The sequence below is a fragment of the Triticum urartu genome, chromosome 5A (genome assembly GCF_056163025.1).
Source record: "Triticum urartu cultivar PI428250 chromosome 5A, HENAU_Tu73, whole genome shotgun sequence".
NCBI classification, from domain to species: Eukaryota; Viridiplantae; Streptophyta; class Magnoliopsida; order Poales; family Poaceae; genus Triticum; species Triticum urartu.
Window position 1 is genome coordinate 25,759,661 of NC_141877.1, and position 13,951 is coordinate 25,773,611.

The 13,951-nt window shown below is 39.3% G+C and overlaps 2 protein-coding genes across 2 annotated transcripts; one reads left to right on the plus strand and one right to left on the minus strand.

Moving 5' to 3' along the window:
* Nucleotides 1–10,974: 10,974 nt before the first annotated feature.
* On the minus strand, nt 10,975–12,278 carry LOC147967692 (glutathione S-transferase 4-like). The gene is made up of 3 exons (XM_087525351.1): nt 12,073–12,278; nt 11,874–11,922; nt 10,975–11,715 (listed from the first exon to the last, which is right to left on the minus strand). The coding sequence occupies exons 1-3, from the start codon at nt 12,220–12,222 to the stop codon at nt 11,246–11,248; spliced, it is 669 nt and encodes a 222-aa protein (XP_087381477.1). The 5' UTR covers nt 12,223–12,278; the 3' UTR covers nt 10,975–11,245.
* Nucleotides 12,279–12,861: 583 nt separating this feature from the next.
* Nucleotides 12,862–13,589, plus strand: LOC147967693 (pectinesterase inhibitor 8-like). Its single transcript, XM_048718422.2, has one exon. It carries the CDS (start codon nt 12,946–12,948, stop codon nt 13,471–13,473), a length of 528 nt encoding a protein of 175 aa, XP_048574379.1. The 5' UTR covers nt 12,862–12,945; the 3' UTR covers nt 13,474–13,589.
* The last annotated feature ends 362 nt before the right edge of the window (nt 13,590–13,951 follow it).

Below are 13,951 nucleotides of genomic sequence, written 5' to 3' on the forward strand. Positions count from 1 at the left end.
CATACAACAGCTCTATCCAGCAAATTTTCTTATGATTTTGCTTTATTCTATTGATCAGATTTGCCAAGTCATTTTTCCTTCGAGGTATTCAGCATTGCCAAATTTATATATTTACCTAAATTTAATCTTGACCCAATTTGCTCTGGTCAATACATGCATGATGCCTTTTCTTTTCTATAAACTGGATGTAGGGTTAGTTTACTATGCCGATCCGAGTCAGCGTCAGGCGCGCCAAGCTCGCCGTCCACATGCCTCCTCTTCGTCTGCAGCCGCAGTGCCAAATCGCTCCCCATCCGAGCAGGTAGCACCCAGTTCCCACCTTGTAACCGTTCGCTTTTATTCTGTCCATGTTTCCGTCCTCTCATCTTTGCCGGTGGGTCAGGCCTCGGTTGCTATTGTTTGATTCTGTTGGTCAAAACTATTTCATAGGCACTTCTATTACTTTGGGTTGGTATATATGGTAGAGGTTTAGGGTACCTTTTACGAAGGTTATATTATTTTAGGTTTTGGCGAAAGACAAAAATATATAATATTTAATTAAAGCTTAGTTCATCACTGAAATAATTATGAATATCAATCCAGTAAAGGTATGATGTACTCATGACTTTTCTTCTTTCTGTTTGGTCTTCAAGATATGTATGCCACCATGCAAAATATTTATCTAATAACTTCTCTATTGTCGTGCAACTATATCTTAACTTCTTGATAATGCAGTACATGAGGTTTGTAATATCTTCTAACATCTTCTATGAACTAGATAGTCACTAATTTAAATTGTGTGATAATACCCAAATGTCTGAAACACTGAGTATTCTGTTGTAAGCTGAAAATTTGAAATTTCACATTCCTGTTTCTGGAAAAACCATGCTATACTGCTATCTAACACAATGCTCTGTTGATCGATGTTTTAGTAACTTCGTGTATTATACTCTGTTGACGAAAAATCATGCTAAATCCTAAAAAACATGCTATACTACTACTACATTTATTTATTTTGTTGTATTCGTGTATTGTAACACAATGCTTTGTTGATCAGCATGTTAATAATTTCGCTTCCTAACATATGCCTCATCACTAATGGCGGCGACATGGAACAACACTTCTCTGATGTTAGTACTGTAAAGTAGAGAAAGTCATTTGCAAGCATGTGCCGTCGCAAATTTGGTGGGTACATTAGACATTAACAACTTGTATGACCTCACATTCGTTGGTGCTAATATTTTATGAATAAACATGAGTGTAAAGGTGGTTAAGAATTCTGATGGATAGTGATGGGGAGATATTTACCGAGGTTGCTAGGCGGGAGGACTTCCCTTTTCTGCAAGGACTTCTCTAGGTGGGTTGTTCTGATTTCATAAGATTGAAAGAACTGGACATTGAGCTAATTAGTCATGTGATTGGGCACTGAAAATGTTTCTCATATTAGTTTGTTAATGTGCTTTTACTTGTCGCAGTTTAGAAATTTTGTGTTTGTCTCGAGTAATTTTCTGCTCTGCTTATGTTAAGATTTTGTCTGGAAAATTTATGCAGCTCTTCGTTTGCACTTTAGATGACTGTGGGTGAAGCACTGAGTTGCGCCCTTGATGAGATGTCTGGCAATGCTTCTGTTTTCTTAATGGGAGAAGAGGTACCGCGATACCACCTGGAAGACTAAGTAGTAATATATTTTTCTTTCCTTTATTTGTGCCTCTAAATACTTGTCATTTCTCTGACAGGGTGGTTTGAATAAGAACTACTTCTCAGTTTCCATGTTTTTCGATATTGGTGCCTGTTTTTTATTTTCAGTTTTGCAGATTTTAATTATGGATCTAAGGATTCAAATTTGTTCCAAGCTTTTTGCTTGCAGTAAAACTCTTACTAGAGACAACTGGAAATAGGAAACCAAGTGAACTACCAGTTTTGTCTTGAATAATCACTACTCTGGTTTTATTATGGCATACCTAAATTTATTCTTAGAGAAAACTTGACATGCAGATTGGATTTGCTTATGTATTGTTTCAGTAACATGATTATATAGTAATCTGTTTATAACTATGTAAGAGCCAATAGGAGACAGAACATTGTAGCTTTATACTACTATTACAATTATACATGATTCTATATAGCTAAAAATATGTCCTGTTGTATTCAAACGAACAGATCCTTCTAATACAACAGCTATACATTGGCAGAGAGATAATATATACTGGTTTCAGTCAGATTTTGTTCTTCATGTCCATATATAAGTTCTCTTGTTATCACTTTGTGTACATCTTCAAATAGCAACTTAATTGGTGTGGAATTTATGTTCCTGGTTTATGTAGCTACATAAATATCAGGAACTATGTTGAAGTGTTTATTCCTTAGCACTTTTGATTTACAAATAAGTCTACTATTGTATAATCCTTGTAACTGAAGTTGGTTGTTCAAGCAAACACAATGTGCACTAACAGAAGATGGCAGGAACAATGGTACACATTCAAGTATGTATCTGCCAAAGTTGATTATGTTTAACTCTAGGCATTGGATTACTATGTAATGGTGTACTATTCTTTGAAGAATTTGTAGGAGGTACTAGAAAAATATGACTTGATGAGGGATGCCTTGATTTCAAAAACCAGCCTGAAAGAATTTAGTTTAGTAAAATATTGTATAGCCTTCTCGTAAAAGTTTGATACACTTTTCAAGAAAACAAACTTTGGCTAATCATTAAGATATAACTTTTCTCATATTTGAACAACAAGGTTATTTGAGTTCTGCTAAAAAAAGGTTATTTTTTGTAACTTTTGCGAACTTTGTGGAAAGAAGCTACAAATAACTGATTTCGCTGTCAAGTCTACAATTCAATGTTGATCTAGAGGGTGGAATCTTTAAACTTCATTGATGTTTTCTTGTCCGTTTTGATCTAATATCTGTCTGATGTGGTTTGTATAAAGCTTATGGTGGTATAATTAGTTTTGCTTTTTTTAGGATATAATAAGGTTGTAAATAGACGGAGACTGAATTAGTTCACATTACTTTGATGTCTATCGAGCCAATGGGACAACAAAGGTAGTTCCTTCGCACAATTTGAAGAATGTTATTTCATATTGCATGATATATCTGACTCATTTCAGTGGGCCTTCAGTTAATTTGAGGCATCCTTTCCTAGGATCTTACCTTGATATTCCTCTATTTTCTCCTATTAGTCCCATGCTTTTTTAAGAACTGAAATAATTATAACCAGTGTTACAAATGTTTGCTGAGGAAATGTCCTTGCAAAAAAGAACCGGAAGAAGGCTTTCTATCTTCACCAGTATTTCCTTTTGTTTCTAATTGTTGGCTCATTCCTATGGCCTAAGAGTAAGGATTAATGCTTTTGATATCTGATTTGAGAAAACAGCATCATAGAACGTAAGTAGAAGGTAGACTGTAGCATTGATCATTGCTATTTTGTACATAGACAGTTCAACGAACTGCTCTCGGAGGGGATGTTGAGGGTGACGACGCTGTAAAGCTTCGCCGGAGCCATTCCAGCTCTTTCAAAGCCACAAGGTGAGCCGAAAGTCCGTGTATATTTGATCGAGCACACTCGCTTCTCTCATAATTCATATAATCATTAGAAGCTCAGAACCAGTTATGCCACATATATGAAGTGGAATTCATTTGCAGGCAAGGAAGCCGAGGAACCAGGACGCCAACGGTGCGGAGCCGTTTGTCATCGAGAGGACTAGGGCTGCCATCAGGGACCTCTAAACCAAGCTCAACATCTCCCTCGCGCCTCCATCAACATCGTGTCCCGGAGGGCCGTCGCCGTCCGTGACGGCGAGCTACTGCCGCCGCATCGTCAGCCGCACGGTTAGAGGGAGGCATCAAGGGCCTGCCACCGCTGTCGGGGCCGACATGCGTGCAATTTCTATTAATGTATCTTATGTTGCCAAATAGCAACATGCTCCTGTCGATCCTATATCATTGTGGGCGTGGCATTCCAGTTTCTTCCTCAGATGATGTTCCAATATAGTAAGTTCCATCAAGAATTGCATGTACATGTGCTGCTATCTTGATCCAAAAAGTAAAGTAAAAAAGGGCGTTCATCTACCTGGCACCACCCAGATGCCCCTCAAGCGGCGCGCCACGGGCGCGCCCCAACTACTAGTAACTTGATCAATGGTAGAGGAACCAACACCTTTAGGGCGGTAAAAGTATACGCCCATAAGAAAAAGCATAAACATCAAGTGAACTAATTACTATCATTGATACAAATTAAAAACTCACCACTTCGACGAGGCGAAACCCCTTTGAGAGACCTAAATGACTGAAAACGATATATCATCTATTCACCTTCACCAAATTGAACACGGGCAGGAGCAGGCATACCAATATTTTTACACTACCGTTGTTTCAATTTGTGGTGTTGATTCAGTCCCCTGGGCTGTTTGATTCCCTCGATATTAAATGATAGGTGCAAACACTCCCGTTATGGGCACCAATAAAAATATATCTTCATTTTCTATTTCTACAACATGAAATGAAATTGGAAAATACAATACATTAAAATGGGTTCAACAATACCCTGCATATGCATATGCGACTGGCGCACACACACACACACATACTTTCAATTCAATTTCAGTTCGTTCACTACTTGTCTACTTCATACACAGAAGTACCGCAAAAGTGAAGAACACTGTACAAGAGGAAAGACATCAAGGTGAGGCAAAAGGCATTCAGGACTCAGCACCAGGCAACCAGTTAGGCAGGGAAGCAGGGGACAGCGCGCAGCGGTGAACAGCGGCAAGCCGACAACAACGGAGCAGCACGGCAAGGGCCGGAGCCGCGCACTGGCGCACAGAAGGGCGGCAGCCAGGACCAGGGGGAGCTGGGGGCTTCCCAGAGAAGTTGGGGGGGGATGTCGGTGGTCTGTGTAAGGCGCCACAGCCAAGGCCGGCGGATGGTAGACAGCAGCAGCCTGGACGGCGAAGCGGCAGCGTGACCGCGCAAGGGTTAGAACCGAGTGTAAAGTGAAAAATTGCGGGGTATAAGATGCCAATATTTTTCTCAAACGAATAAACATTAATACAAACTGAGAGGGTCTACAGCTGCAGTTTTTTTGTCTGGGGAGAATGAGAAGGAGAGATGCGCTGCATGAGAGATTCCCCGCCCCAACAAAAGACTTACATTTATTTTTCTTATACCATTTTGAATGGCTCATAACTTTTTAACCAAAAATTCATTTTTGAACTTTTTACATATTTGAATTCATGGCGAATAGACCTTTAAAACAAGACCGACTTTTAATATATTTGAATGAGTTTAAAATATCGATTTCACACATTTCACACATTTTATGATAACATATTTCAAAAAAAGATTTTATAATAACATATTTGTCTCATTTTAAAACAGATTCCACACATTTTCAAATAGATTTCACTCATTTCATCTAACATATTTCACTCATCTCAAACAAGATTTTATATCAGATTTCACACATTTAACATATTTTATGATACCATATTTCACTCATTTCAAAAAAGATTCTATACTAACATATTTCTCTCACTTTACTAACACATTTCTCTCACTTTAAAATAGATTTCACACATTTTCAAATGGACTTCACTCATTTCATCTAACATATTCCACTCATTTCATATCAGGTTTCTTGTGAAATAGGCTGATTTCACATATTTCTAGTGAAAAAAAATGTTTGTTTCACATTTTTTTAGTGAAAATGGGTTTGTTTCACATACAAAATGTGAAACGTCAAAATTTAAACGTGTTTGAAATGTATTCAAGATTGGTCAAGTTCTAAAGATCTTGGCGCTAACAATTCAGATATATAAATTATTTTGCAAACGAACTTATATTTGTAAAGATGTGAGTGGTTTAAATTGTCTAAGATGAAATAAAAGTGCATCGATTTGTTCGGGGTGAAGACAGAGAAGAGATGCTGCATGCATGCGGAAAAAAAGTACTCCTAATAGTTCTTCCCTGACATGCATGTTAGTGGCTGTGATAATACATCTGAGTGGGCCAGCTGTTACACTAATCTTGACGAACAATGAATGGATGGATATCTGCCGGTAGGTACCGCTAATGCTCAAACTGACTTATTTGTAAAAAAAAACACTCAAACTGACTTTCTGGAACTTAGTGTCTATGGGAGCTCCTTTTTTTTTAGTAGAGTCTATGGGAGCACCTATGTGGCTGGTTCCTATTTGGTGCCTTAAGCGCCCGTTAGTTTAGAGTAAGACGCCACGACCAACCCACCAAATCCTTTCATGTGATTGTTTGCTTGTTTTCCCTTCCTTTATTTCTTTTTCTTTTCTATTTCTTTTCCTTTTTTTAAATTCGCGAAACTTTTTGCCTTCACGAATATTTTCTGCAAATCGATGACAATTTCTTGAATTTGATGATTTTTTTGAAAATTTGATGAACGTTTTTTAAATCCGATGAACTTTTTTCAAATTTGATTAACTTTTTCCGAAATCGATGAACTTTTTCCAAATTCGGTGAACTTTTTTCTGAATTCTGTGAACTTTTTTTGAATTCGGTGAACTTTTTTCTGAATACGGTGTACTTTTTCCGAATTTGATGAACTTTTTTTCGAACTCGTTGAACTTTTTTCGTATTTGGTGAACTTTTTCTGAATTCGATGAAATTTTTTCTGAATTCTGTGAACTTTTTTTGAATTCGGTGAACTTTTTTCTGAATACGGTGAACTTTTTCCGAATTTGATGAACTTTTTTTTGAACTCGTTGAACTTTTTTCGTATTTGGTGAACTTTTTCAGAATTCGAAGAATTTTTTTCTGAATTCTGTGAACTTTTTTTGAATTCTATGAACTTTTTTCTGAATACAGTGAACTTTTTCTGAATTTGATGAACTTTTTTCGAACTCGTTGAACTTTTTTTCAAATTCGGTGAACTTTTTCGGAATTCGATGAACTTTTTTCAAAGGACCAGAGTACATACTGTAGCAAACCAGTTCATTTTCCAAGAAAACCAGTACGTACTGTAGCATTTTTTTAGCAAGCCAAAAAAAGTGATCGAGCAGGCAACTTTTTTTAGCAAGCGACACAGCTAGCGAGTGAACGGCAGGAGTCCACGATCGAGTGACGGCAGCAGCCAGCGAACGAGCAGCGGCAGCCAGCGAGCGTTGCTGGGCCAGGCCCATGCAAGCGACTCAGCGGGCGCTGGCTTGGGTAACGGGCGCTAAAGGCGCCAAGGAGGAGCTCTCCCTATGTGACGCTCTTTGCGTCAAAGAATCCACGTTTCGCATAGGGGCGGATCACCTGGGCCGGCCCATTTGGCGTCCGTGAGGTGAAAAACTGCGAAAAAGAACGCTAGGATTCGAACCGCCAACTTGTAGTAATGTGCGGGCTGTGCTAGCCAGTACGACAGACAGATCTTGTGATGGGTTAGCAGCGCAACAATTAAGGAAACAATTGACAGCGGCAAAAATTTAAAAGATTCACAAAAACTGAAGTCCCACTGAGGGATCTAACCGAAGACCTCCTGCTAGTGCTTTTCTTTTTGAGGGATCGAACATTCGCAAAAACGTGATTTTATTTTGGAAAAAACTAAACTTTCCGTAACGCAAACATTATCAAATTTGTGAACAAAATTTTGAAACCTCAAACATTTCATGAAATACGAACATTTTTTGGTTTTCAAATATTTTTTGAAAAAAGGATCAAAATAGTAAAGGTGATCTTTTTTGACATTTGGAAGAAATTTTAAAAAGACGCAAAACATTTTCTGAAAAAAGGAACAGAAATTGAAAATGAATACATTTTTTGAAATTACAAATAATTTTTTCAAAAACACGAATATTTGTCGAAATTGCATGTACATTTTCCGAGTTTGTGAACAAATTTGGAAAGCTGGAACTTAGTTTAAATTCTAGATTTTTTTTGAATTTGTGAACATAAAAATAAATATGCGTGGCAAAATTCAAAACATGGAAAAATTTGAATTCAGGGAAAAATTTGAAATTACGAATATCTATAAAATCCGCGAAGAAGTTTTCAAAGCATGACATTTAAAAAAAATTGATTTTTTTAAAGAGAGAACATTTTCTTATTTTTTTATTTCAATGTAACATTTTTAACTTATGGAATTATAAAAAATTGTAATAGAAGTGAACAAATATTAGAAGTTCTAAAATTTTATGGATATTATGAACAACATTTCAAAACAGGAACATTTTAAAAAATCAATAAAATCTAAAAAGTGTAAACTATTTAATTTTCTGAATCATTTGTTGAAAAGAGAAATATAGGAAAGAAAATAAAAATTGACGAAAAGAAAAGAAAAGGAGAAACAGAAAAAAGGAAAAAAAGAAAAAGAAAGGAAAAAAGAAAAATAAAAAAGTGAGAAAGTAAAAAAGAAACAGAAAAAGAAGGAAAAAATAGAGAAACGAAAAAAACTGAATAAAAACCCGGTTCAGGATCCTTTTAGAAGGTTCCCAAAACCGGAAAAATCCAGCTGAAACCTTCTGGAACATTCCCAAAACCGGGATCAATGGAAGACACGTCTTGCTTCTAAATGGCTCGGCCTGTCTCAGTCGATGCTTCTGCGACACATCAACATTTTGATGCAAAATGTGTCAAATAGGAAATCTGAGTGTCTGGTTGCGTGCCTCTGTGTTGAAGTGTGTGGATCAGTGGGACTAACGAGCCAGCCCATATGGGGTTTGGGCTTGCCTTTGACTGGGCTATACCCCGGGCCTATATAATAATGTATACAGATAGTAACTATGGAAAAATTCCACGCCCCGGGCCTGGGCCCTGGGTACCTGGGGCCCAGCTCCACCGCGGCCATGCAAGTCCAAAGACAGTCACGAACGACCAAACAAAACTACAAAGCAAAAGTGTATGGCCATATCGTTTACAATTTGGCTCTAGATTTTACTAGTGTTGTCTTTGCCTTTTGTTCTAGAGAAGCTAATGAGGTAGCAAAAAGTTTAGCTAAGCATTCTTATTGTACTAGACCATGTTCAAGAATTCATCCGATTAACCAGTTAACTTGCCGATTAATCCCTACTCATAGGGTCACCGAGTAGCCGATAAACCGAAAGATCGTCCGATTAATTAATTAAATGGTCGATTAACTTGCCGATTAGCCGATCAATCCCCTACTCGCTAGCCAACCGAGCAGCTATCAGTTAACGATTTCCTCAACAATGCTACTAGATCCTCCTACTCTTCGGATACTATTGGTGACTTTATTCTCTTGGACATTGTAAGCGATATGGCTACCATTGAGGAATAAAGTCTCTTATTTTCAAAAAAGAAAGTTGCCATGGCAATGTCGGGGGCATTAGAGTCCCAAGACTCAGATAAGCTAACACTAAAACAATGTTTTGATAGACTTTATTTTGCCTCAAATTATAAACGAGATGGCCATTGTTTGAGAAATAAAGTTTTGATGACAACAGAAAATTGCCATCCAATGTTACAAAACTTGTCATGACCGAAAGTGAAAATTGCCATGTAGCACACACAAATACCAATGATTTTTTTACAACGATTGCCATTTGCATGATTTGGACCCAATGATTGTGGAGGTGTTTTCAAGACCTCCTAATCAGAGAATGTTCTCGAGTTATCATTTCTCTACAAAATAAATCCCATCGCCTGCCCTCTAGTAGATCCATTGTTGCTTTGACATCCAATCAAATTTTCATGTGGAAACAACAAACATTGTGGTCTCATAGCATAGATTTTGTTCCAGTCTCCCAAAAAATCACAATATGTGTTGTTTTCTCATGAAAATTTGCACGCGTGTTGGAGACATGAACATATTTAGTATATATAATATTATTTTTAGCCCATACCAAAAAAATTGGATATATTTTCTCATTTTACTATTCACCTGGTGAAGCCAAAATGATGTCGTGTCAATTAACTTATCAACTTAAATTACAGTTATTTCCAAAAAATAAAGCGGCAGTTACATCATAAACTAACAATGGCAATTTTTTGGGGGAAATCAAAAATCAAATTAGGGGGGCATGCAGCCACAACTCTTGTCCATTGGAACTAACTCTTGCGCAACCGGTTTGATTCATGATTGCCTTTATTCAAATATAACCCTGCCAAAATCATGATTCACCTCTCAGTAGTCTTCAAATTACGGAGCATGCGCCGTGGAATGGCATTGCCACTATTCATTGTCTCCAGTCCTCTTCCACACTAACCATTTGGCTGTACTCATGTGTCAGTGAAGGCGACAAGTATCCTACGGACCGATGTTTGTCCTCCCATTTGATTCCTTTATTATGGAGAACACTTATTGTTGGCTAGGTGCAATACGCGCAAGATCTTAAAAAGTAACTTTTCTTTTTTTTTGGGGGGGGGGGGGGTCATCTTCCAAAAGGGAGACATTGTCTTCTAGAAGCACCATCCTCTAAGACCGATGTATGAACAAGGGCCAGATGATTACTACTATGTCAAGAATACCTACATTTAGGTAAAGCTGATGAAGTAGGCGAATGTTCCTATTCTCACATAATTGAAAATTCATGGCTGCTTCACCACCTTCTGTGCGGATGTAGGTTCGTGAGTTTTCTCGAAGTACTCACTTACAATGAGTTTGGTAGATAGTATGTTTCTACTTTTTCTATATGTCAAGTGGGTATGATTCCCATGTTACTTTTTGATCGAAAAGAGAAACCACACAGAATATCTTTAGTTGACTAGAACAACGCCCATGCGTCGCAACGGGATATAAATATTGTATTACATTAGCTTGTGTTTACCTGCCCATATTATGCCATTGTGTAAATAAATGCTCATTAAATTATGTCCATGATTTACATTATATTTTGATCAGAAGTGATTTACCTGTCCATGATATGCGATTGTGTAAATAAATGTTAATCAAATTCTACCCATGATTTACCTTATGTTTTGATAAGAAGTTTGGCAAGTAAATTAAAGTAGAATTGATCCAGAAGGTTAAATTAAGGTGATTGCTTATTATACGGGGAAGTTTGGACGAAGGAGTGATGGGAAGAAAGGTGAAACGGAACCTTACATTCTTTTTAAGTAATAGTAGAGACTTTGCAACAACATTGGTGTGAAAACCATGGTACTGCTGACAGAAATAGAGGGCATAGACCTGAACTTACTTTTTTTGAGAATCAATTCTAATTGGTATTAGGAAACAATTCACCGAAACAAGTTATTTCATACCCACACCCACACTTTGCTTACTTTATTGCTCGTGGGTTGGGTAGAGATGATTAGAGCATCACAAGCACACAAAGCATATGCCTTATCATGGTATGTTCCCGCTCCCGAATCCAAAGTCCGGAGGCATGCCAGCTATCACCTTCTTGACCGACGGCCTTGCCAGCAGCGCCTCCCACCATGCCTTTACGTGCGGATACACATCGAGCACAACCGCATGCTCCGTCGCCATGAAATAGCGCATGAAGGAGAAATGGGTGAGGTCGGCGAAGCTGACGAAATCACCGGCCAAGTACTTGTTGCTTGAGAGCCTCGCCTCATACACCTCCAGCAGCTTCTTGAGCTTCTCGACGCTCTCATCGACGAGGCCCTGGTCGACGTCCCTCCCAACGAACGGGTTGATGATGCAGTTAAACACGATGGGCTTGAGTACGGGCTCAAGCTGGTGGGCATCCACGTCGACCCATACGTCCACCATCGCCGACTCCTTGAGGCTGCCCGCTCCTAGAAACTCGGGCTTGCATTTGCGCAGAATATGCCTTGCGATGGCACGGGATTCTGATGAAAAAAAATCACGTAGAGAAATTAGTAACACTCATGTTTTTTTGTCACGCCCACCAAATTTCTTAATAATTCATAGAAAAACATAGCTACTGAATCAAAACAAAATAGTGTTAAAAAATCAAATAAAATAAAAAAAAACCATGAAGGCTTACGGTAGAGCGTCAGATCGCCGTCCTCCAGCACCGGGATCTCGCCGAAGGGCTGCAGAATTGTTGGACGGGAACAGTGTTAGTAGTAGTAGGTGACCTTGGCCACGCAAACGCAGTTGATCATCTCTCTGTTTCTTGCTTCCTATACAGAACTAAAGTAGCAAAGCTGAACCAGATAGGGAGAAGCGCAGAGCACACGTACGTTTCTGGCGAGGTGCTCCGGCAGCCGGTGGTCGCCGCCGTTCCTGCTCATGGGCACGAACTCGTACTCGGCACCGGCCTCCTCCAGGCAGACGAGGACCCGCGCCATCCATGGCGACACCGCCCAGCCGTACACCTTCATAGGCGCCATCCCTTCTTCTTCTTCTTCTTCTTCTTCTTCTTCTTCTTCTTCCTCTGTGTTTGCAGTGCACTACTATGGGTCCATTTATGTACTTCATCATCGAGCACTAGTAGTACTGTTGTTCATTTAGCACGCCGGCAGTCCAAATCCAAAACAATATTCTAGCTAGGAGTATTGGGGTTCCCTGTATGCAGTCAAACTTCTGTTTTTTAGGCGACGCCGATCGTCACTGCTTGCGTGCGCAATGCAGTCCATTGGTTGGTAGGTGAGCAAAATTGGTCCATCGTGCCAAGTAAATCTATTCGAGGAAGCCAACCACGTGAACAAGCCGAAGCACTTTTTTTTTAAATTAATAATAGGAAACTGCCATTTTTATTTGGGCCGGGATCAGGCGTAGGATTTTTGGGTCGGGCTTAAGCCCATCCATGGAAAAATTGAGTAACTCATAGCCTTTTTTACAATAATGTAACTGACGTTTCTAGAAGAAGAAAAGGCAAGATGTAACTGACAGTTAATATCCTAATTACTAGCCTAATTAAATGAAACAAGCATTAGCATTTGATAAAAATATCCTAGATATAGCTGTAACCTGTAAATAGTTGTACTCATCCTCAGGGTGCCTCTGCCTATAAATAGACATCATGTACGCTTTCTCCATATAGTATTGTGCGGCGCAGACAAAATTACCCCAGATTAGCATCTCTCTCCATCCACATACAACCAACAAGATCCATGAGGCCACCGGCAGCTCTTGTGGTCGTAACCGCCGTCCTTCTCGTGTTGTGCGGTGTCGACGCGACCGTGGAAACAACCTGCAAGGCGGCGGCCGACGAGGATGCGCATGTCAACTACAACTTCTGCGTGTCGAAATTGAGAAAGCACTACCAGAGCTCCGACGCAGACACATGGGGCCTGGCCAAGATAGCCGCTAACATGGGCGTCAACAACGCCTATGGTGCCATCCATGACATCGAGCGCCTACTAGCGAAGCCGAGCATGGATGCCAAGACGAAGGTCGCCCTTGGGCAATGCCAGGGGCTGTACGACAACATGAAGTTCGCGTTTGCTGGAGCCTACGACGAGATCAACGGCCGGAATTACGCCGCGGGGAAAGAGGAGGCCGCAAAGGCCGTCTCCCTGGCGCACCAGTGCGATGATGCCTTTGTGAAGGCCGCCGTCCCGTCACCTCTCAAGCAACGTAGCCTCTACTCCGTGCAGACAGCGATAGTTTGCACGGCCATCACTAACCTTATCAAGTGATGAATAGCATCATGGATCCAAATCGTGGGAGAGTTTAGAGGTCGGATCAAACTTGTAGCGATTACTACTCTGAACCTTTGTAAGGTACATGCAAGGAATAAAACATGTTTTTATTAGTTGTGGGTTTATTTACATGCCTAATAGAGTTCTCAATGCATTTTGATTTGCTTTCTGCTCTTAAAAAAACATGCATTAACCATCACATGCCCTTTCAATGTGCTATATTTATTTTTCTTGTAACGCAGCCAAAGAATTGCCTTATACCCTTTCAATGTGCTATATTTATTTTTCTTGTAACGTAGCCAAAGAATTGTCTTATACACTTTCAATGTGCAATATTTATTTTGCTTGTAACGTAGCCAGAGAATTATCTCATACCCTTTCAATGTACTACACTTTATGTCACTAAAATAAGAAGAGTTGAACAAAGAAGAGGTAAACCCAACAAAGACCAAAAAAAAAAACCGTTCTCTCAACA